General features: G+C 39.1%; 1 protein-coding gene across 2 annotated transcripts in view; it reads left to right on the top strand.

Moving 5' to 3' along the window:
• The window catches only part of LOC308623374 (BEN domain-containing protein 6-like), a 129,588-nt gene that overhangs the window by 95,203 nt on the left and 9,388 nt on the right, over window positions 1-24,997 (top strand). Inside the window, exons 3-7 of one of the 2 annotated variants that reach the window (XM_081245658.1) lie at window positions 1,921-2,139; window positions 8,096-8,273; window positions 21,414-21,634; window positions 23,154-23,346; window positions 24,756-24,892. In XM_081245658.1, coding sequence (XP_081101784.1) covers window positions 2,020-2,139; window positions 8,096-8,273; window positions 21,414-21,634; window positions 23,154-23,346; window positions 24,756-24,883 — 840 coding nt within the window. In that variant the 5' untranslated portion in view covers window positions 1,921-2,019 and the 3' untranslated portion in view covers window positions 24,884-24,892. The remainder of the gene's footprint in view (window positions 1-1,920; window positions 2,140-8,095; window positions 8,274-21,413; window positions 21,635-23,153; window positions 23,347-24,755; window positions 24,893-24,997) is intronic. The other variant, XM_081245659.1, reaches the window with a different exon arrangement.

The raw sequence follows: 24,997 nt of genomic DNA, 5'->3' as shown, positions 1-24,997 counted from the left end.
TGTATCCTTGATTTAAAATTGCCTATGGCAAACATACCTAGGATCTATGGACTTATAATTCCCTAGAGAAGGTCACGCAAGCTGTACAACTCTTAGGTATAAAATGGAGAAGTGTCACGACTTAAACACACCCACTGTGTGAGGTGACCCCCAAACCTCAGTTAGAGGCCTCACCTCTTGTTCTAGAAGGAAGAACCTATAAAGCCAGGATGTCCTAGACCTCCCCATTCTGCCTGTGCCTTTTGATTGCTTGTATCTTTGAAATTATTAATAAAGCTTGATACTAAGTAAGATCTCTGATATTTGTGAGTTAGATATTACAGTCCAGTCCCATGTGTTAGCTGAAGCACTATTCATGTATTTGAAAACATAAAGTAAGTTTTCAAAAAGTCACAACAAGCAATCTTGGAAAGACTAAATATAATTTTATGCTTGGAGTAGAGAATAAAGAATTTCTCTTAAAATAGGTAAAAGAACCATATTTTCTAAAAGGATTACTTGGTGTAATTTGGTAAAGAGTATAGTTACCTTCTACTCAACAATCCACATATTTGTCGAATTCCCTTTAAGCTAGTCTCTTCTGTAAAGTTTTATTGTTTATAATTAAGTATCTTTTCATGAAAACAAACCAACATATGCAAGTAATAAGGATGCTACAGGGACTTCCCTCGTGGTCCAGTGGCTAAGACTCCATGCTCCCAATGCAGCGGGCCTGGGTTCAATCCCTGGTCAGGGAACTAGATCCCACATGCCACAGTGAAGATCCCACAGGCATCAAGGAAGATCCTGCGTGTTGCAACTAAGACCCGGCACAGGCAGATAAATAAATATTAAAAAAAAAATGCTATGACCAAAAGTGTTGAATCATCCATACACAGCAAAAGCTAGATTTGGTCATTTCAAAACTATTAAACCTAAAAACTATCATCTGTTTTATCAGGTTTTGAAAAAATGATTCTACCTGAAAATTTTAATGAAATGCATTGTTGCCTTTGAGATTTTTTTGCATTCTTTATGGTGCTACTCTTAAGTTTACACCAAAGAAAATCTTCCATCTCAAAACTTTAGACTTTTCAGGAAAAAAACAGAACAAATTTCTAGGCCATTCTTACTGATCTCCCTTGGAATATTTTTGGTCCTGATGAGATCGGCTATTATTATTGTTAAAGATTTATTTATTATTTTCACTTATTTATTTTATTTATCTTTGGCTGCGTTGGCTCTTAGTTGCGGTACGCAGGATCTTCAATGAGGCCTGCGGGATCTCCGTTGAGGTGCGCGGGCTCTTCATTGAGGCAGGTGGGCTTCTCTCTAGTTGTGGCGAGCAGGTTTTCTCTTCTCTAGTTGTGGTGCACAGGCTCCAGGGCTCGTGGGCTCTGTAGTTTGTGGCACGCAGGCTCTCTAGTTGAGGTGCGTGAGCTCAGTAGTTGTGGTGTGCGGGCTTAGTTGACCCGCAGCATGTGGGATCTGAGTTCCCTGACCAGGGATCGAACCCTCATCCCCTGCATTGGAAGGCAGATTCTTTACCACTGGACCACCAGGGAAGTCCCTAGATCTGCTATTATTAATGTCTTTTTCCTAAAGTTATATAACTTCAGTCCTCAAATCATTTGCATAATTTTACAAGGTTTCTACTTTGTTTTTTAGACTCCTCATAACTGATTGACAAGAAAAAACTTGAAAAGATGGAAAAAATTTATGCCATTTGATTTTATAAATGACAACTTCCTGTATCCCACGTTCTGGAAACATGATATCCTCATGATTTTGAACCAAGTGAAAGTGTGTCCTAAATTAGCCAGTGGGAGAAGGAATGACAGAAAGTATTAAGTAAAATAATTTACTTGAGTGGCTAGTCCCTTTATGAAACATACAGTTGTAAACATATTATGGATCCTTTTGTTTGTTTTTCATTTTAAGGAAAAACATTAACTTTTGGACTACATCCAGAGTAGAACCATCTCATGGGCATTCCTTCCTCCTACAATTTCAGAAAACCTTTGGTAACTAACTGAGAAAATGCAGAAGATCTTGCAAACAGAGGAAATTACCAATACCCAAGCTCTTAGAAAAGGAAAGAGGAAAAGGACGGAGACGATGGACTCAGAGAATGCGAACAGTGACCTGGATAAAGGGCAGGTTGGTGTGCTGCTGTTGTGGTGGTACTTTCTTCCCTTGCTCTGCCATAATTCCATAATTCCTTTCACAATTTATTAGTGCATTTCCCCCTCTTGCATTAATAGATTCTTCCCTTTAATTCTTTATTCAACTGAAGGAATAAAATTTCGTGTTCTCTTTTTAATGTTAAACAAGTTGAATTAGAAACGTATTCACAAGCCATTTTACCAGCTTCTATTAAAGTGTGGCCAACTATACATTGTTCAAACGTTACTTGATCTCCTGGGACATTAAAGATCAGCAAACTGTCAGAAAATATTTTTTTCCTCCCCAAACCACTGGAGAAATTGGAACACCTCTTCTAAAATTTATTGCTTTTTTTTTTTTTTTTTTTTGACTCCAGTTTGCAGCCCATCCTCATCACAGGTTTGGCCCGGGCCCCTTTCTTATTTGTATTTATTCATTTATTCCTTTTTGATCTGAATTCCCCACTCCCATTCTCCTCTTACACTTTGGACAAACTATCCACCTGTTTATCCTTTATTTTTTATTTGTGTGTCTTTGTAATACATGGAGTGCTTATGTGCATGTATTTTCGTTTAATTTTTAAAATACATACTGTACATTCTCATGGTTTAGAATATATTTTACTCTCCGGGGATAGTGTCTGGAGGCACTGAGACGGTCCAGCATCTGGCATGCCACACATCCTAGGCTGCCCCACAACACAGCCTCTGACAAAACGAGGCTGTCCCGAACCCCTGGCAATAGAATTGTTTACTCTTAAACCCAGAAGGTTGGGAAAGCACCAAAATCTGCATGTGGAATGTGCCCAGGCCGACTTTGAGAAGTTGTTGCTGTGAGACCTAAAGTTCTTATGAGGTTTCCTGAAACGAAACAACATGTCAGCCGGGCCTATGGTGGGTCCATGTCTGCTAAGCATGTCTGTGACCGGTCACATATGCTTTCCTATGGAGGGGCAGAAAATCCTTGTGGAAGTGTTGAAGGCACAAGCACAGAGTCAGAAAGCTAAATTTAAAATGAAGCTTTTTTGAGTAATAAAAAAATCAAAAGCCTAAAAATTATATATCTGTGTGTGAAAAGTCTCCCACACAGCTGCCCCACTCGCCCTGTTCCTGCCTCCTGGCCCCCTACCACATGTAACCACTTTATGGCTTTCTTGTTTATCCTCCCAGTGTTTCTTTGTTCAAATAAAGCAAATATGAATATAGATATTCTTATCCCCTCTTTTGCACAAAAAGTAACTTACTAGATAGGCTGCTTTGTACTTTGCTTTTTTACTTAATGTATTCTGAGAATCTTTCCATTAGTATATAAAGAACTTTCTCTTTTGTACATCATCACCCACTGTCCCCTAGCATGGATATGGCTTGTTTCCATATCCATGTTTTGTCTGTTTACAAATCACGCTGCACTGTACAACCTTATGGCTCCATCATTTCACACATCATTTAGTAGTACATTGGTATCATAATATATAGCTCAATCTGTTTGGCTTTTCAATCAGCACCGTTTTTAACATCTATATTGCTATTATATACGATACGTTGCGTCTAACAAAGCATAGCATCATTTTACTTGTCCTTTCCTCCAATGATGAAAACCTAGATTTCCTCCAGCATCTTGGTACTACAAACAATGACAAAATAAATGTCCGCATACATGTCCATTTAAGAAACAGCGTGAGAATGTCTCTGGAATAAACACTTAGAAGGGTGAGTAATGGCTTTGATATGACAATGAAATTGCTTTCCAGAATGTCCACATCAGTCCACATGCCCAGCAGCAGTGCATAAGGGGTTCCATGTTGTGCTTCCCTGCCAACACTTAGCATTTATGTCCTTATTTCATATATTTGGCAATTGATGGGAGAAAATGATATCTTGTTTCAATTTGCTGGTGCAGGTTTTGGGTGGTGGGGGGTTGTCCAGTGGTTCCTTGAGGGCAAAATAGTCACCTGCTCTAGCAGTCCAGTAGTATGGTTTCTTTTGCAATTTGTGCTTCTCAAAAACTTAATAGCTTTCCAAACTATTTCTTTCTGTTTGGTTTCATTGCAAGTAACTACAGCCAGAGATCTTATTTGGTCATAAATAAGCCTGAAACCTCTCCTCTATTATTACGGCTGCTCAGCCTCTTTTCTCTCCAACTTTTGGCAGTGACTTAATTGCCATATGAAACAAAAAGCTTGAAGATAATGCACTGAAGCTGAGGCTTACCATTGGGATGGATTTCAGTGTCTGGCAGAGAACACTTAAAGAGAAGCTCTTGAGAAAGCCTTGAGTTCACAGGCTTTTTTTCTTATCTCTTACAATTTAGATGTAGACGTCATTCATTTTTTTCAAACCTTGGAGATTTAACATGACTGGACTCAGTTTAAATTTGCATGCTACATTCTAAATGCAGACGGAAGGAGAAAGCCTTCCATTTCTGCAAACTAGCTAGCACTGACAAGAAGTCACTCATACACACAGACATTCTTTTTCCAGTCTCAATAAGCACATGGTGTGCCTTCCAAGGCATTGCAGGTGACAGTTTTACCAAATGTGTCATCACCAAGGTCTAACAAGAGTCAACAACCTTCCAGCATGTTATACCTTTGCTCTTTTTGACCATAACCTGAGCTCTAAGTAATTCAAACCTATGTCAAGTTTTGGGTATCCAGCTTCTAGGTATCAAAATCTGCATTAGTTAAGATGCATGTTGCAAAGGCTGTAACAAAGACCCAAATATCACAGTGGCGTATAAAGATGGAAGTTTATTTCCCTTTCACATAATAGAAAGAGCAGTCCTAGTTGCTGTAGCAGTGCCAAAATGTTGAGGCTCCGTCTTATCTTGTTCATTTACCTTCCTGAACACACAGCCTCTGTCCCTGGGTCAAGGTGACTACTCCAGCTCCCACCTGCATGCCTTCCTCTCTGCCAACAAAAATAGAATTCAGGCAGGAGAAGGCCAGCCCATTCCTCCTAAGGTCATGACCCAGTAGTGGTACACATTGTTTCTACTCCTATTTGACTGGCGGAAGCTTAGTCACATAGCCACACTGAGCCGTCCGGGAGTCTGGGAAATGTAATCTAGCTGACACCTACCTGCTGAGCTAAAAACCTATTACTGTAGAAGAATGGGAGAACAAATACCTGGTGATAGCCAGCGGTCTCTGCCACTGTCCTTTTCTCTATTGAGTTTTTATAGTTTCTGTTGGGTTTCTTAGTCTGTTCTGGTGGGTTCCCGTTCTATTCTTATTGATTGGCACATATACCATATCTACTGTAGAAATTAGTTTCATGTGGTTTTAGATTTTGCAAATATCTTATCCCAATCTATTGTCTATTAACTTTGTCTTCCAATGATGCTTATAAATGGATTTATGCTTGATTTCATTTCTCTCTTGTGGGAAATTCCTGCAAGAACTAGACCATATATTCTATTTTTTCTCAATACTCTGCATAGAACTATGATCTCAGTAGGCATCCTTCAGTTATTTAAATAAATATTTCATTTCATTTCCTTTTTTTTTTTTTTTTTTTTTTTGCGGTATGTGGGCCTCGCGCTGTTGTGGCCTCTCCCATTGCGGAGCACAGGCTCTGGACGCGCAGGCTCCACGGCCATGGCTCACGGGCCCAGCCGCTCTGCGGCATGTGGGATCTTCCCGGACCGGGGCACGAACCCGTGTCCCCTGCACTGGCAGGCGGGCTCTCAACCACTGCGCCACCAGGGAAGCCTCATTTCCTTTTAACCAAATGCATCAGTTTTTTAATTAAAGATTTATATATCTAGCATGAGTACTTTAGCTACTTGCCAACATAGGACAATAGTAATTTTCATTACCATTATATATATTATATATGTCATACACACGTGGAATAATGAAATATGTATACATACATAGATTGGTATACTTATAAAATAAGGAGTGAGGTTGAATGTATACATTGCTGATCATACAAAAATATAATTGTATTTTCTATAACTGATCTCATCTGGCTTTCAATTCTCCATCCCTGGTAGATAAGAAAAGGGGGAGAAAAAAAAAGCTTGAACTTGTCCATTGACAGTGAATTACAGAGTGTTCTTCTTTTTTTAATTTTAATTTTATTTTTGGCTGTGTTGGGTCTTCGTTGCTGCGCACGGGCTTATCTCTGGTTGCTGCGAGAGGGGGCTACGCTTCGTTGTGGCGCGCGGGCTTCTCATGGCGGTGGCTTCTCTTGTTGCAGAGCACAGGCTAGGCGCACGGGCTTCAGTAGTTGTCGCTAGCGGGCTCTAGAGCGCAGGCTCGGTAGTTGTGGCGCAGGGACTTAGTTGCTCTGCGGCATGTGGGATCTTCCCAAACCAGGGCTCGAACCTGCATTGGCAGGAGGATTCTTAACCACTGCACCACCAGGGAAGCCCAGTTAGAGTGTTCTGGTGTTTAAAATCCCTTTGAGGTATTGGTATAGTTTCAGTCACTTCAGGGTTTAAGTCTCAATGGAGACTAGCTTCTCACTCTCCTCCCTTTCCTGTTTTTTTCCTGGGAAGTGTTTCAAGTTTTGAGGAGTCTTACATATCATCCAGCCTCTGGGGAGGGACAGCTGGTCTTCTGCCCAGGCTCTAAGTTTTCTGCCTGTTTCCTTAGTGTCCCGTACTGTTACTGCTGAGGCACAGCATTCCTTCCAGCTCCCAGGGGGTTCTGTTGGCACCATCTGCTGATGTTTGCTGTGCTGGGACCCGCTGCCAACTTCTGTAAGGTTCTGGCACCCTGTAGCCTCTCCGTTCACCGGTTCCCCCAGCACTTACCCAGTTCCTGACCAGGACACAGGGAGCCTCCGGATTCTCCAGCTGCTTTGCATGAGCTCTGGGGAGTCTGGACACTGTCTCTGGTCCATTTGTCCAGACACCAATTTTGTCCATTTCTGATCTGTGGCCCAGAAGGTGCCGTGTTGCCCTGATGTTGCTGGACTTGGGGCCCCTTTAGGGCATTTATGATGTGCTGAGAAGCACGGAGCCGGCCCTTCTGCCCTGGGACTGCCCCTCATTCATCTGGATGTTTCTATCATCTACCCTGACCCCTGGATCCACCTCGCTTCCCCACAAAGGTCGGGGCAGGAAGAGCAGACACTGGAATCTGACCTTCTGTTCTTCCTGTTCCGAATTCCTCCTGCTCCTCAGCCAGGCCCCAGGAGGTCTCTTCGCTTCCTATTCAGCAGGAACTTTCTTGATCTCTATTTTCAAAATTTTTATTGGAGTATAGTTGATTCACAATGTTGTGTTCTGGTGTACATGTGCCTTTATCTCTTCTACTCTAAAGTTTATTTTTATAAACATCATACTCCAGGCTTCTAGATTCGGATCTTTATAAATTTCACTCTGTGCTCCAATTTTCCAGATTTGGATTAATATAAATATAAAGGCCAGCTTAGTAATTGGAGAAAATTCTTTTCTGCCTCAACAAAGCCTGGGTTTTACGACTCAAATGCATATGTTTTCGGACTATTGTCCTGCTGTCCTTAAAAAATATTTTTTAAACTAAAAGGTAGACATCAGTGCTTTGTTCTGGGTAAATCTTTCTCCTTTCTCTGATGGAATCAACCCCCAAATTAGCCTCATGGCATAGTCTCAACAGAGAGGCTGTGGATGAGGTGTCGGGAGAGAAATGGAGGACGTAGATGAGTTACAAAGATCTGAATGGTGGCCTGGTTGATTCTACTCTGTTATACTATTTTTCTACTTTGTGTTTTTCGTGAAGTTAGGCCGAAAGTCAGAATCCTGATTACTGTTTTGAAAGAGATGTGTGCATGAAACTTTGATGTCCTCTTTTATTCTGAGTTCCCCTGGATAGTGGAGGACCAAGCTGAGGCTAGATCACTCGCCTCCTGGAAGAGCAGGAGCCTGTAGGTCTAATTAAGTCCCAGCAGCATCCGGAACACAGGATAAACCACGAGAGCTCCCTTGATGCTTTTGTTGTGCCTGCCTTGTATTTTAGAGAGACCCATATTCGGGAAATGCCTTTCTGCCCGGTGAGAGCTCCAGTGAGGATGAAGAGCCTCTAGCAGAATTGTCGAAGGAGGAACTGTGCACAAAAATAAGAGGCCTGAAACAAAAACTAACAAACATCCGGAAAGAAAACAGCCGCCTTCGACAGTCTTTGGTCATGCTTCAAGGTAAACTTAGAGAAAATTGACTTTTTTAGATGAATGGAAAAATACTTGATGAGGGAAGGTATTGAAATCAGCTGTCAAGAAAGAAAAACTCAGTACCTTAGAGAAAAAAAATCAAAAACCACATTTTAAGAAAATCTATGATTGCATAATTTAATATGGATGTACTCTATTGAAGCCTCTAGTTTATTGATTAAAAAATTTTAGATTATTCCTACAAAATACCAAATGTCATATTCATTTAATACTGTCCAACAAATATTTATGGAGTGTTTAATATAGGCTTAGAGAGAAAAGATCAGTAAGACAACAGGTATGTCAAGGTGTTCGTACTTATCTCATTCTCCTCTGCTAAGGAAAGCACTAGAAAATGGGGCCTGTTGTGCTCTCTTATAGACTCACTGGAATTAAAGATTCCATATATTAAATTTCAGGTTTGGGGTTGGGAGCAGTGGTGTGGAAAATAATCACATTCCATTGAAGACATAAAGGGGAAAGACAGGCCCAAGAAAATTAAAAACAACCTGGAATAATGCCTTTTTGCAGAATCCTATATCGTGTTTAAGTGTTTATTTTTTTTAAATTATGTTTTCCATTTGTAGTTAGGCATCATGCACTATTTTGTATAGCTGAATATTTGGCAATATATCCTATGTGGGGCAGCATTCTGTTATAAAACAGTAAATACACAGAGTATTTTAAAAATAAATCCCTCTGGCTTCTGTGTACAAAATGAGTACAAGGGGCACAGAAAGGAGAGTGGGGGAGAACCACTTTTGAAAGGTATTACAGTCATTGGACTAACAGGATGGCAGCCTTGCCTAGGGCAATGGCTGTGGAAATAAAGATGACAATTCCACAATATTTGGGGAGGCAGAAATGGTAGGAGACAGAACATTGTGGTGAGCTAGATTGACAGAGTAATGGCTCAGACGAGTTCCTACAAATATTGATTAAATTGAAGGCTTCCTAGTTTTAAGTAGAAACAGGCAGACATGAATGGAAATAAGATGTTTATTCCACCAACAAGCCATTCTCTCCTTATTTTTTATGCTTTAAATATGGCATCTTTATAACTGATGGTTTTTCCTGGTGAGGTTTTTGCAATTTTCGAAGAACAGATTGTTCTTATTTTTATATCATCTGTTCCAGAACGTAGAGTAAGATGAAAAGCTAGTTGATAAAGTTGGCATACATTGCTGGTTCAAGTATTGATCTTGAAGTCTCCGACTTTGGTTTGAATCCCAACCCTGCTTACTAGCTGTAAGCCTTGGCCCTGTCACTGTCCTGCCCTCAGCCCCAGCTTCACTTGCCTCATCTACACAGTGGAGCCAATCTCTCATGTCCTTCTTGCCAAGATGACTAAATTAGATAATTAGAAGAAATGCTTTACCAGGGCCTGATACATGATAGGTGCTCAGGAATCATCGTTATTGTTTCTGTCTCTGTTTTTATTAACACCAGAACTTGACACATGGACCCCCACCAAAAGAAAATTAGATCAATTTTTTTCATAAATTTAGATGAGAAAATTCTAAATGCAAGAGGAGCAAATCAGTTTCAATAGTATATGAAGGGGACTTCTCTGACAGTCCAGTGGTTAAGACTCCATGCCTTCAGTTAAGGGGATGAGGGTTCCATCCCTGGTCGGGAACTAAGATCCCACATGCCGTGTGGCACGGACAAAAAATAAAATTAAAAAAATAGTATATGAAAAGAATCATCACTATGAACAGTTTCTCTCTGTCCCTCACTCTGGAGTTGCTGTTTCATTTTCTCCTCTCTCTGCCAGCGTCCCACACTTTCCATATCCTCGCTCTCAGCTGACGCCTTTGCTTCACGGAGAACTTGGAGGATGTGAAAAGACTGTCAGCTCCCTGCACCTGTGCTTGTATCAACTTCCACGTCCTCTCCTGTCACCCATGAGTGGCCTGTCCTCTTGTCCAGCCAAAGGCAGTATGTCCATCTGTGCATCCTCTTTCTGCTAATCAAGGACAGAGCTCCAGAGAGCCTCCCCTGCTCTCGCTAATGAATCATCCCATTAGCATCAGACATACAATTATTTCTCCCATTAAAACAAACAAACAAACCCAAAAATCCCCACCTTTCTCAGGCCATTTGCTTCTCTGCCTTTCACCCTGTTTCTCTCCTTCCCTTTGTAGGAAAACTCCTTACATGTTGACTCTATACACTGTTTTCAATTTTCCCCCTTTTATTCCCTTTGGATCCCACTTCAATTAGGTCCTTGTCATTCCATTGTAATGTCTCTTCTCATGATTGCCAATGACCTCCATGTATTAGTTTCCTAGGGCTGCAGTGATAAAGTATCACAAACTGGGTGGCTTAAACAGCAGAATTCTAAAATCAAGGTGTCAGCAGGGCCACGCTTCCTCTGATGGCGCTGGGGAAGGCCTCTCTCCTAGCTTCTGGTTGATCCTCGGCCTGAGGCAGCATTAAGACCAGTCTTCATGTGATGACCTCACTGTGTGCTTGTCTGTCTCTGTGTCCAGACTTCCCTCTTTTTATAAGGATGTCAGTCATTTTGGATTAAGGCCTACTCTAATGACCTCATTTTAACTTGATTACATCTATAAAGGCCCTATTTCCAAATAAGGTCACATTCTAAGGTCCTGGGGGTTAGACTTCAACATCTCTTTTTGGGGGGACACAATTTAACCCATAACATTTCATATTGCTAACCCCGAAGGTAATTTCTCAAGGGTCATATTAAGTGCCCTCTTACATCTGACACCTTGGCTACCTCTCCTTCCTTGGCTTCTAGGGCACCACATTCCTCCTCCACTGCTGAGCTTTCCGTCTCAGTTTATATGGCTGCCTCATTTCATCATCTTACCCTCTAAATATTTGATGATGCCCCAGGCTCAGTCCTTGGGCTTCTTTCTTTTCTATCTGCTTTCACTCCATAGGGGATCATATCCAATTCTATGGTGTTAAATCCATCAATAACTATGACTTATCTCCAGTCTGGACTTCTCCCTTTAGTTCCAGACTCATGGGCTAACTGTGTATTGACAAGACTGGCAGGCATCTCAGACAAACACCCCCCCACCCCGACCACATTCCCACCCTTCCCCTGCCACCTGCTCCTCTCTTTCTTCCTCGCCTCGGTTAATGCTAACTTCATTGTTCCAGTTTCTCAACTCAAAATCCACGATGCTGTCTTGTATTTCTGTATTTCTTTTACACCCTACACTCAGTCCATTGGCAAATCCTACTGGCTTCATCTTCAAAATATCTCTGGAATACAGTTCTTTGTACCACCCCCACTACAGCCACTCTGGTCCAAACCACCAGCATCTCTCACCCAGGTGATCATGGTGGCTTCCTCACCGGTGTTGCCACTTCTGCTCATGCTGCTGTGCAGTCCACTATCAACACAGCAGCAAGAACATCCTGCTAACTGTAGGCCAGCTCACGTCACTCCTCTCTGCAGACAATTCCAGTGCATGTCTACCTCACATGGGGTAAAACTGAAGTCAGTTTTATGATCTTTGAGTCCTTACGTGATCCGGCCACCTCCCCTCCACATACCTTTCTGGCCTTGTTTTCTACTCTCTCCCCATCCTTCTCTGTGATCCAGCCACACCGGACCACTTGCTTTCCCTCCAAAGACATCAGACGTGACCTGATGTCAGCATCTCTGTACTGGCTGTTCCTTTGGCCTGGGATATTCTTTCCCCAGATATCCACATAGTTTGCAGCCTACATACTTCAAATCTTCACTGTAAATTCATCTTTGCCCTGACCTCCTCCCTCCATCTAAACTTTCAACCTCTCTCCCCCTGCAACATTTTTTTATCCCTTCCCATTTCGTTTCCTCTTTGGCACTTAAAAGCCTACATACCCTATTCTGTATTTAATATTGTCTGCCCCTCTGCATGCACACACACTAGAATGTACCCTTAGAAACCAAAGTAAAGTTGGCTATTGGTTAGACTTCAAGCAACAGGAAGAGTCAGGAACTGCCAACTGCCACTGCAGTATTCATGTATGCATTTCTTCTTTCAGTCAATATTTACAAGGTCCTCTATATGTCAGGCACTGCTCTAAGTACCTAGGAAAACCCAGTGAACAAAACAAAGATCGCCACTCTCACAGAGCTCACATTCCAGTGAGGCAAGCAGTCAAAATCATGAAAAATAACAATTAAGTAAAATTAAGTAAATTATACAATATGTTAGCTAGTGATAAATGCTATGGAAAAAATAGGAGAGGTAAAGGAGGATGGGGATTTGAGGGAGAGGGGGTGTTTTACAGTTTAAAATAACATGGTCATAGTAGGTCTCCTTGTGAAGCTACAGTTGGGAACTAGGAAGATGTCAGAAAGTTGAAATTTAACGTATCATCCAAATAAGAAAGGGGTCTGAGAGAAGAGTGCAGAGTGGTTAGTTAACCTTTGCTCAGCAATAGTCCTCTTTGAACTAAGAATCAGAGCTGTTTATCTGTCTATAAAGCCTGCTAACTAAGAAAAATAGCAGAATGTATATGCCATTCTAGACATTCAGAATGACAGACGTGTGTGTGCTCTACGTGCATGTGTTAAACATTTGAAACATATCTTGTGGACCACAACTGACCAGCACAATAAGATATAAAAGGAAAAAAGTGGCACGTCTATTGTACAAAAGGGTATTAAATTATCACTATTTGTAAAGAATGAATGTATACCCAGGGAAAACAATGTCTCAGCCGAAAACTCCACTCTATTAACTAATGAGTAAGGAAGGAAAAATCAAGTAAGTTTTGCCCAGGTTCATTTAAATATAGTAGAATGCTGTCAAAGTTTCAGAAATAGCCAAAGTAAAACCAGTGAATCACTGAAGTAGTAATTAGTAAAAGTTTATTGTGTGCACATCAAAAAGATACCACCCAAAGCAAAAAGGCTTATCTAAGCCATAACAGTGTGAAATTTCAGAACACCAGGAAGGGAAAATCTAGAAGCTTTCAGAGAGAAGGAGCATGTTACCCGCTAAGGAGTGGGAGTCAGATGACATTGGACTTTTCACCAGCAACACTGGAAGCTCTAAGATAATTGAGCAATGCATTTAAAATTCTAAAGGGAAATGATTTAAACCTAGACTTCTATACCCAGTGAAACCATCAACCAAGTGTGAGGGCAGAATAATAATATTTTCATACCTATGAAGTCTCAATGTACTTCCTGTGCTTTCTTTTTCAAAAGCTAACGGAGGGTGTGCTCCTTCAAAATGAGAGAGTGAATCTAGAAAGTCAATCAGAAAACAGGTAGTCCAGTACAGGACGTAGCCACAGAATAATAGTGAGGGGACACTCCAGGGTGACAGGTCCACAGTAGCCTGGAAGCAGCTGGTCTAGAGGTGGACAGGTACAGGGGTTACAGGAGAGAGATCACTGAGAAAAACATGAAATTGATAGATGACATGATGTCATCTACCAAACATACTGCAAGGAGGTTTTACACCTCTGGTAGGAAGTTTTGAGATGTTTAAGTCAGAGAAACAGTTAAATAATAATAATAAGCAAGCTTTTAAAAATGAGATCATTTTAACTCTAGGAAAAAAGTCATGTTTTAAAGGAAAGGAATTGAGAATTACATCACTATAATAATGTAAGCACAGTATTTATTGAACTAGCAGTTGTGTTACAACTATCCTGGGATGATGGAGAGAAGAAGAGTGTGTATGTGTTTGCATATGTGGGTACCACGTGTGTGTGTTTCTATGTGGCTGGGGGAGGAGTTGAAAGAGGGCTGCCTTGTCATGTTACATAGTTGAAAGTCAATAAGTAATTATATGAATCTGAAAAAATAAAAGAATAGTTGTATATGCTTATTATTATTTAAGACTATGAAGGTAACTACCAGAGAAACAGGTAAGTGGATCAGAAGTTTTCCCTCTAGGAGTAGTAGGTAATCCAGGGTGGTGAGCGGTAGGGCAGAGGGCTGCTATTTTTCATTATAAGCCTTATTGTATTTAAAAAATAATAAATGCCTGGTACATAATAGGTGCCCCAAATCTAATAGCTACCATTTTTTAAAAAAATCAGTAATTTCCTTATAGATCAGAAATTGCTGATTTTATTCCTAAAAAAATAATAAAAAAGAATCTACACATTAATTACAAATAACTATAAAATATCTACTAGTTACCCTAACAAGAAATGTGTAGGATCTATGATGAAAAATTAAAAAGTCAGTGGAGAAGTAGACAAATCTAAATAGAGAGACGTCAAATTCATAGATGAGAAGTTGCCAATTCATCTCAAAATAACTCACAGTTTGACTAGAATCCCAATCAAATGCCCATAATTGTTTTGTTTTGATTTTTATTTTTGTGGTAATTTGACAATAATTATATTAAAGTTAACCTGAAAGAATAAATAGGCAAAATCAATTAAGAACATTCTGAAAAAGAATCTGAGGGCATAACTGTCAACATGAAATCATATAAAGTTCTGATAATTAAAAGCAACTTACTAGGATAAGAGCCAGCAGGTCGATGGAACAGAACACACATCCCTGGATAATACCTCCCGTACAGGGAAGAAATGTCCCGGAGCCACTGTGGCACAGAGGGTTTACAGGGGCCAAGCCACTTGGGTTCAAATCCTGCCTCTGCCACCTACTAGCTGTGTAACTGAGTGTGAGATGAATGGAAATGATAAAAGTACTTCCCTGGGTGACATGTAAAGTCTTCAGAGCAGAACCTGGTAAGGTGACTGCCATACAGTGTCTGCTTATCACTGTAGGATGACCAGTGCAGTCACACTGGGCCCTGCTCCTAGGAAGGCCCCACATACTGGTTAAAAATACTGTCACCATATTAAAATTCTGAAGAAGCTTTGAACAAGGAGTCCTGCATTTTCCATTTGCAATGGGCCTGACAATTTACATAGCAAGTCCTGCAAGCCATTTAGGACAAGGATGAATTATTCAACAAATGGTGCTGGGAAAACTGATATTCCAATGTGGCGGGGAGGGGCAGGTTTAAGTTAGGTTCTCATTTCACACCATGTGGCGTACTAAAAACATAACTGTACAGTTTAAATTAAAACTCCATGTTCTGAATTTGCATGAGTACTGGTTTCGACACAGGATGAATTTTTATCTTTAAAAATTAATAGTATGTATATTCTAATACTGTTCACCAAAGAGGCCTAGAAACAAGAACCCAATAGCAAAGAGCACTCCCAGCACTTGGGTGTGGCCTTGAAATACCGTTCCCCACTAAAGGGAGCTGGGGTTCCCTGGAGAAACGGCTGATTCCAGAACTTGCACAGGAAATGGACAAGATTTGTCAGGAGCCTCAAACAGGAAATATAGATGAAAATCTTGTCCTACCAGAAAGCAAGGAGGTCAGCAAAGACCATGTGGACGTGTCAACTGGAAGAGGTTCCCACTGGCTAAAGATCATTATTATTGGAGCATCAATAATAATGATCAGGGCAACTGGTTATCATGTATATTTACATGCATGACTTCATTCAAAAGAGAAAAAACTTAATGGTCATCTGAAAGAACCAACTCATTATTTTGAAAACTGGCAAATACAGACTGAAAAATCAAGCATTTATTCTGCCATTATTATATGAAATGAACCTCAGGGTAGCCAAATAGTTGATGAGAGAAAGTTTCCCTTGGTAGAATTCTAGCTAAATGAAGAATTAGGATATCACCATTTTGCAACCCCTGATGAATCTAGGCAGTGATCATCAGTGACCGCTAATATCGCAACAAAAGGTAACCATGCATTCAATGCCACCTGCTGGAAGTTAAAACACTGATCAAGCCTTTAGATCTAACTACAGGGAAGAATATGTTAAACACCCCCTTAGGGGTGCAATCAGCAAAATCCAGACTGTGGGAAACCCTGCAGGACAAAGGACCCAGTTTCTTCAACTAATAAATTGCAAGGAAAAAACAAGGAGATGAAAAGGAAACCTACAGTTTGTAAAAGAGACAGCAACTAATTGTAATGTATGGACTTTATTTGGATTCTGATTCAAACAAGCTAAAAACAAGAACAAAAACGAGACAATCAGAAATTTGAACACTTGCTAATTTGTTTTTTTTTTAAATGATATTCAAGAACTATTGCTAAGTATTTCTGGCTGTGACAGTGGTGTTATGGTTATATGTATATATATACATATAACCATATATTATATATATATATTTAAATTTCTTACCTTTGGAGATATACATGGAAATATTTACAGATAAAATGAAATGATGCCTGTGATTTGCTTGAAGTAATTTTGGAGGTGGGGAGAAAGTGGGTGGGGATACAGGTGGAACAAGATTGGCCATGAGTTGGAAACTAGGGCATGGGGTACATGGGAGTTTACTATTTTGTGTGTGTGTTTAAATTTTTACATTAAAAGTTAGAAAAAATTATATCCAGGGAGGAAAAAAACTTGTGAAAAGATGTTTAAACTGTATGAAATATATGAGTGAATATTTAACTGATCTGAATGACTTGCTAAGCATAAAGTAAATGAATGAACTAAGGAAATGAACTAAGGAAAAGACTGCTACTTTTTTTTTAACATCTTTATTGGAGTATAATTGCTTTACAATGGTGTGTTAGTTTCCGCTTTACATCAAAGTGAATCAGCTATACATATACATATATCCCCGTATCTCTCCCCTCTTGCATCTCCCTCCCTCCCACCCTCCCTATCCCAACCCTCTAGGTAGTCACAAGGCACCGAGCTGATGTCCCTGTGCTATGCAGCTGCTTCCCACTAGTTATCGGTTTTACATTTGGTAGTGTATACATGTTCATGCCACTCTCTCACTTTGTCCCAGCTTACCCTTCCCCCTCCCCGTGTCCTCAAGTCCATTCTCTAGTAGGTCTGTGTCTTTTTTCCCATCCTGCCCCTAGGTTCTTCATGATCAGTTTTTTTTTTTAGATTTCATATATATGTGTTAGCATACGGTATTTGTTTTTCTCTTTCTGACTAACTTCACTCTGTATGACAGACTTTAGGTCCATCCATCTCACTACAAATAACTCAATTTTGTTTCTTTTTATGGCTGAGTAATATTCCATTGTATATATGTGCCACATCTTCTTTATCCATTCATCTGTCGATGGACACTTAGGTTGCTTCCATAAGACTGCTACTTTTAATTAAGTAAAAACTAAAAATATGTGTGTGCTTTTTAAAAAATTTTATTTTATTTATTTATTTTATACAGCAGGTTGTTATTAGTTATCTATTTTGTACACGTGTACATTTAAAACATACTAAAATTAAAATACTCTAAGAAAAATAATTGCAACTTATGACAAATTAGAGGTTAAAGTGCTTAAGATATAAGGGAATTAATAATAATAGCTAATACATTGTGTTTATAATGCACTAGGCATTCCTATAAGCACTTTACCAAAACCATCTAAGCTATCATAAAATAAAAAAAGTACTAACATTCTTTGGTCTAATAGGTATCTCATAGAATAAGTTCAAATAATCAATAAACAAATAAATATGTATTCAACTTCACAATAATCAAATAATTGCAATAATTTAAATAATTGTACTAAAATTTTAACCTATCAAAATAGTGAATATTTTTGTTAATTATGAACACCTCTTGTTGATGGTGCAGTGATGTGGCTGACTTCTTACCTTGCTAGTGGGCATTCAAGTTGGAAGACCCTTTTTGGAGAGCCATTCAGTGACATTAACTGAGTCTTGGAAACATTTATACCTCTGAGCCTATTGTTTCGCTTTCAGGAATTTATAGCATTGACACGATAAGAGATAAATATAAAGATGTGTGTGGTAGGTGGTTCATAAGAGTTTTGTCCGTAATCAAGAAAAATTGGAAGCAACCTAAATTCCAAAAAGAAAAAAAGAAGCATTTGAATAAATTAGAGGACATCAATACCTTGAGATATTAGGGAATCCTTAAAGTCGTGTGTTCAAGTGGAAAATAACCGATCAGCAGGTGAATGGATACTTTAATTGTGGAGCATCCATGTAATTAAATATCAGTCAGCAACAAAAAAGAATATATATATATATATATATATATATATATATATATATATATATATCTGAATCACTTTGCTATACACCTGAAACATTGTAAATCAACTATACTTCAATAAAAAATAAAAATAATATTCATCCTCCTGAAAAAAGAATGACTAACTGACACAACAACATGAATGAATCTCAAAACATTATGCAGAAAAACAACAAAAAAAAAGTCAGACCAAAACACGGAGAATATACTGTTTGTATCCATTTACATGGAATTCTAGAACAGTTAAAACGTGTCTCTGACTAAAGAAGTCACATTAATGGTTGCCCCTGAGGTGAGTCCAGGGATTGATTTGGAAGGAACATGAGGCAAATTTCTGGGTGGGCAGAAATGTTCTATATCTCGAACATATTAGTGTGAGCTAATTGGGTACATCCTTTTGTCAAACTCATCCCCCTCTACCTACTTAAATTCTGCTCAGACTTCACATAAGATCTTGACTTTGATTCTAAGCAAATTAGACCTCAAAAGATCATATTTTCCAAGATTTAATAAAATAGGTAAAATATTCAGTTTATGGCCTTAATTGGAAAAAAGAACCATGATACAATGCTATGCATATAGCATTGTCCTAATTATGTAAAAGAAAATATAGATAGAGATATACAAAGATAGAAATGGCAAGAAGGATATATTCCAATGAACATGTATAACTTTCATTATTAGAAAAAACAGTGAATATTCTCTAAACCCCACTTTAATGCAGAATTCCCTTTTTCTCTTTACATTCCAGCTTCAGTTCCTCAAATACAGAACTTGTGTTTCCTATGCTTCTGATGACCTCCTCATTCCCTCTGGCTATTTAATTCCTGCTCAGCCTTCAGGTTTCAGATCAATCTTGAGCTCCTAAGAGAAGCCCTCTGTGGCCCTTCCCTCTCTAGGCTGTTTGCCTCTTCTCTGTGACCTTAACAACTGTGATTTTTCATTTCTTTGCATGCACCTTGAGTTAGCCAAACCACAAGGTTAAGGGCACAGTCCTCTAGACTGCCAAGTCTTCTAAGACTTCTGATACTGACTGCAAGTTTAGGGGTTTTCCAAAACCACCCTCAGGTCCAGTAATTTGCCAGAGAAATTTAATTCACCAAAACCTATTTTATTCATGTTTACATTTATCACAGGGAAAGAATACAAATTAGAACCAGGCAAAGTTGGAAGAGACACATAGGGCAGAGTCTGGTTAGTTTCCAAGTGAGGAACTTCTGTCCTCAGGATACATTACCTACTAGTCTTTATATGTTACAACAAAATGCACAGAGGATTGTCCACCCAGGAAGCTCTCTGAGCTGGGGTGTCCAAAGTTTTTACTGAGGGTTCATTACATGAGCATGATTGATTCACTGATTGATTGCCCACATGGTCTTTCTGGCTTTCTGGCTATGGCCAGCTTCTACCCTAAGATTATTGGGTGTGACTGTCCCCACCCTGAGAAACTCCTTAGCATAAACATAAATCAGGTGTGTTCTAAGGGGCTCACCATGAATAACAAAGACACTCCTGCTATCGCTCGGGAAATTCAAGGGTTGAGAGGTTACTTCCCAGGAACTGGGGTGGGGGGGTGGGTGGCGGTTAGGGCAGGTGGCCAGACCTTCTTTGAGCGGGCCAAATTCTTACACACAGCATGGGTAGGTAAACAATACTCTCTACCCCCTCCCAGTTCCAAGAGTCTAGGATCACATCTGGTTTTGCTCCCAGTCTCATCCCTGGCACCTAACAGAGTGGTGGGCAAATGTTGAGAGTTGGCATGACATAGAAGTTTATAGCATGGAATTGGCAGAGTCCGAATTTGAATGTTGGCTCTTCTTTTCACTGAGTTGACCCTGATGGGTTATTTAACCTCTTGTTGCCTAACTGTCCTCATCTGTAAATTGCGGGTAATGATAATACCTATCTCAGAGAGTTGCAATGAGGAGTAAACAAGTGAACATCAGTAAAGTTCCCAGAATAGTGCCTGGCACAGAGTAGAAGCTAGATAAATGTCTAATATTATTAAGTGCTCAATAAATAATTGCTGATTGAACAACTGTCTGGCACTTGAGAGGTGCTTAGCAAATATTAATTGAAAAAAATATAAAATAAGGTTTTCTTCTTTAGCAGATGTTTACATTTTTCTATTAACATAGTACTAAATGTATTGATTTGGACATGTCATCAATATGTCTGATTTTCAGGTCTCCAATCAGCAATTATTCCAAAGATTATATAGCTCAATAATATGCTTAGAAAAGTACAAAAAAGTTTCAGACTCTTTTCGCCTCTCCAGCAGGCATTACTCCCAACCATAGAGTGAGGAGTTGAATTAGACAGGGTTCAAGGTGTCTTCCAACTCCAACAAAATGTTATTTGTCCTTAGGAAACAAACTAGATATAACAAGAGAAGACCATTTAACATGGAGGCATGAAAGCTTTGAATGTGTAAGTTTCCATTTAAAAAAAGGAACAAAGAGAACATTCAGTTGATTACCAAAATCCATCTTTAATATGTGAACACATAGATTTGAACTGTGGCCATGAATTTTTACTAATTTGATGGCCTTTGACTCCCTGGGAAATCACGCACTAAGGCCATAGAAAATTTATTTCAATCTGTGAGAAACAGTTTATTTTATCTTGTCACTTAAACTGGCCTGATGGAAGGTGATAAAATCAGTAATGTCTCCTTAAACACCTTCAAATAATATCATTAGCAATTAGAAAAAGAATCAAGTCTTAAAAACATTATGTTAGGGCTTCCCTGGTGGCGCAGTGGTTGGGAGTCCGCCTGCCGATGCAGGGGACATGGGTTCGTGCCCCGGTCCGGGAAGATCCCACATGCTGCAGAGTGGCTGGGCCCGTGAGCCATGGCTGCTGAGCCTAAGCATCTGGAGCCTGTGCTCCACAACGGGAGAGGCCGCAAGAGTGAGAGGCCCGCGTACAGCAAAAAAAAAAGTAAATATGTTCCAACCATTCTTCTTACCATGTTTATTTTCCAAAGATAGCAAGTGTTAACAGTTTGTTCTACATACTTCTATGCATATACACATCATAGAAAATATGTATCTATGCTGCTATGACAAGTATTTGTAAAGTACTACTTTTTCTTGCCATTTTAGTTTTACCACAGGCCGTCACCCAGTTTGAAGAATTGGTTGGTATGGCGGAGGCCCTGCTCAAGGGTGGAGGAACCCTGTCCACGTCTGCGTCCACCCTCTGGAGAGCAACAAATAACTCCTCACCAGATTCATTTGCCTCCACATGTAGTAATTCTAATTCTAATTCCAGTTCACCAATTTCCTTGAAAGCTGAGGAAGAGCATCACGCGGATGAGAAACAGGTCAGCTGGAAGACCATCCCATCTTTCTCTGGGATACAGTCACATACAAAATTAAAATTACTGTACAACATAATCACTGCCTTATCAGATCACTTTATGTAACTTTAGGTCAATCATAATATTCTGACTACATAAAACAGTGTTTTTGCAATAAATCTAATATTTGTGAAATGAATATCCAGTTCAGAAAATTAAAGTCAAATGGTGGACAGTGATGAAGTTATTAAACTAGGAAATTCTTAAACCAGTGACAGAAGGACAACTATGCATTAAAGGTTATAAAACTGTATCATTGAGACAAGGTGAATTTTAGGCTGTACATGCTGGCAGAACACAATTCTTCTACTTTCCCGACTTCTCTTAATCAAGAAATAGAAGCTAAAAATACAAGTTTTGTTAGAATTGGCCTGGGAAATTATGCTTTCAAGAGCAATAATTAAATGCTCACTATCTAACATTCAGAATATTTGAATCTTAGTGTACCGGTTTCCTTTGCTGTGTAACAGATTCCCACAAACTTAGTGATTTATAATAATACAAACTTACCACCTCAGAGTTCTGTAGGTCAGAAATGCGGTAAAATCAAGGTGTTGGCAGGTACTCTCCTTTTTTGGAGGCTCTGGAGAAGAATCTGTTTCCTGTCCATGGGGGTTGTTGTAGAACTCAGTTTCTTATGGTTCTAGAGCCGAGTTCCCTGTTTTCTGTTTTCTTGTCAACTATAAACTGAAGGCCATTCCCACTTCTAGAGGCAGCCACCTTCCCTGGTTCATAGTCCACTTCCATCATCTTCAAAGCCAGTCGGGGCAGGCAAAGCCCTCTCACTCTTCTATTCTCTCCTCCTTCCTCTGTGTCTTCTTTCTGCTTCCCTCTTCTGCAGTTAAGGGCTCATGTGAGTGCTCAATAATTGTTAGCCATTTTCATTATTATTATTAACATTTATGGTGTGCTTACTATGTACCAGATACTGTGTGTATATATTTATAAAGTTATATGTGTATGTAAATATACATATTCGTACCTGCAGTAAAGTACACAAATTTTAAGTGTTAAAAAAAAAAAAAAGGCTCACATGATTGGAATGGACCCACCTGGATAACTCAGCATACTCTCCCCATCTCAAGGTACTTTAATGACACGTACAAAGTTGATTTTCCCATATAAGGTAACATATTCAAAGGTTACAGGGATAACAATGTGAATATTGTCAGTGGGCCATTATTATGCTACCACACTTAGTAGGAAATGTTAAGTATGGATTAATCCTTAAAGCACCAAATCCAGATTACACGACAAGAATTTGTATACACTCTAGAACAAATACCTCATAAATGTTGGGAATTATCTCAAAGTTAACATCTAACTCTAACCCCTGAAATGTACAATATATATTAAAAGTATCATACATCACCTAAAGACTTGGTTTTGTTTTCTGGTCTGTATTCATTGAGTAATATATTTCTTCAGATATTCCTTTCCTTTCCTTTTTCAGTTATTTCAATTATTATTTTTAATTTTTTAGTTCAAGATTGAAAAATGGCAGGTTGCCCGTTGCAACAAGAGCAAGCCTCAGAAGTTTATTAATGATTTAATGCAAGTGCTCTACACAAATGAATACATGGCCACACACAGCCTGACGGGGGCAAAATCCTCTACTTCAAGGGACAAGGCAGTGAAACCAGCTATGAATCAGAATGAAGTTCAAGAAATCATAGGTGATAATGTGTTTGTATTATATTGGCACATGAATCTGAAATTATTTTACCATTCAACTTTAAGTTGTTCTTTCATTATCTTTTTTTTTCTTCAAGTTTATTTTTCTATGAGAGAAAAATCTGAGGATAGCCTAAACCTCTTATGATATATGGGGAATTTTGTAGAAAAACTTTACATTAAAAAGGGTTATTAAGGGCTTCCCTGGTGGCGCAGTGGTTGAGAGTCCGCCTGCTGATGCAGGGGACATGGGTTCGTGTCCCGGTCCGGGAAGATCCCACATGCCGTGGAGCGGCTGGGCCCGTGAGCCATGGCCACTGAGCCTGTGCGTCTGGAGCCTGTGCTCCGCAATGGGAGAGGCCACAGCAGTGAGAGGCCCGTGTACCGCAAAAAAAAAAAAAAAAAATGGTTATTAAAATAAAAATGAATTTTATATTACTGAAAAGTTTGGATTCATAAAATTCATAGCTTTAGAAAAGTAAATTTTCAAAATCCTTTCCAACAAAATTTTAGTAACAGTTTATGTTTTATTTTCTTTTTCTTCTCTTGGTTAGAAATATCCCTTATCTTTTATTCAGAAAAAAACAGAGGTTAATTTAACCATCCTACTTATGGTTTTTAAGTTAATCTCCTTAAATATGATAATTTAGGTTAGCAAGGTTAGCAAGGAATTTTTTTGCAAATATCCAACAAATTTAAGGACTCACTGAATCACAGCTCTCTATATGTTAATAGTGCATCATTTCTTAGTTGGAAAAGAGTCAGAATCTGCTTGTTTCAACTGATGTTGGGAATGGGTAAAAATAAATTCCCAGCATTTTGGATCAAGGGCACTTAGCATTCAGAGCAAGCAGCAAGGTTAAAGCTGAATGGTACCATAGGAAGACGTATATGTATGCTCTCAGTTTATGATATAGACTTTTGTTATCTCTTGCTTTGCTTTGAAAACTCTGCCTACAGATTCATCTATTTAAATATCTCATGGGTGTTGGGCTGCTTTTTCAAAATAGAGACAAAATTATAATGTGAATTGCTTGGTGTTTTATTTCAGTTCATACCTTAAGATGCAAAGGCCTGATAAAGTGGTTTTTTAAAATTAATTAATTTATTTTTATTCAAGTATAGTTGATGTATAGTATTACATAAGTTACAGGTGTACAATATAGTATTTCACAATGTTTAATGTTTATGTTCCATTTATACTTATAAAATATTGGCTATATTGCCAGTTGTACAATATATCCTTATAACTTATTTTATACATAGTAGTTTGTACCTCTTACCCCCACTACCCAATATCGCCCCTCCCCCATCCCTCTCCCCACTGGCAGCCACTGGTTTGTTCTCTGCATCTGTGAGTCTACATCCTTCTGACAAAGTGTTTTTCTGTGTTTTGTTGTTGTTTTTACAGGAATCACAAAACAATTATTTCCCAACACAGATGATGTTTCAATTAGGAGAATGATAGGGCAAAAGCTAAACAATTGTACCAAGAAGCCAAATTTGAGCAAAAATCTGAACTCTCAGGATATTAAGTAGATCCTTTTGGTAAGTCTTGTAAATCTTCACAATCCTTTCAATGTAGCAAGAAGACACAATACTTGTATCTATGGAATAGCATTTCCCAAACACTCTACTAGAGGAGACTAGAGG

The sequence above is a fragment of the Mesoplodon bidens genome (genome assembly GCF_964165515.1).
Source record: "Mesoplodon bidens genome assembly, chromosome: 10".
Taxonomy (NCBI): Eukaryota; Metazoa; Chordata; class Mammalia; order Artiodactyla; family Ziphiidae; genus Mesoplodon; species Mesoplodon bidens.
This window is presented reverse-complemented; position numbering and strand designations above follow the sequence as displayed.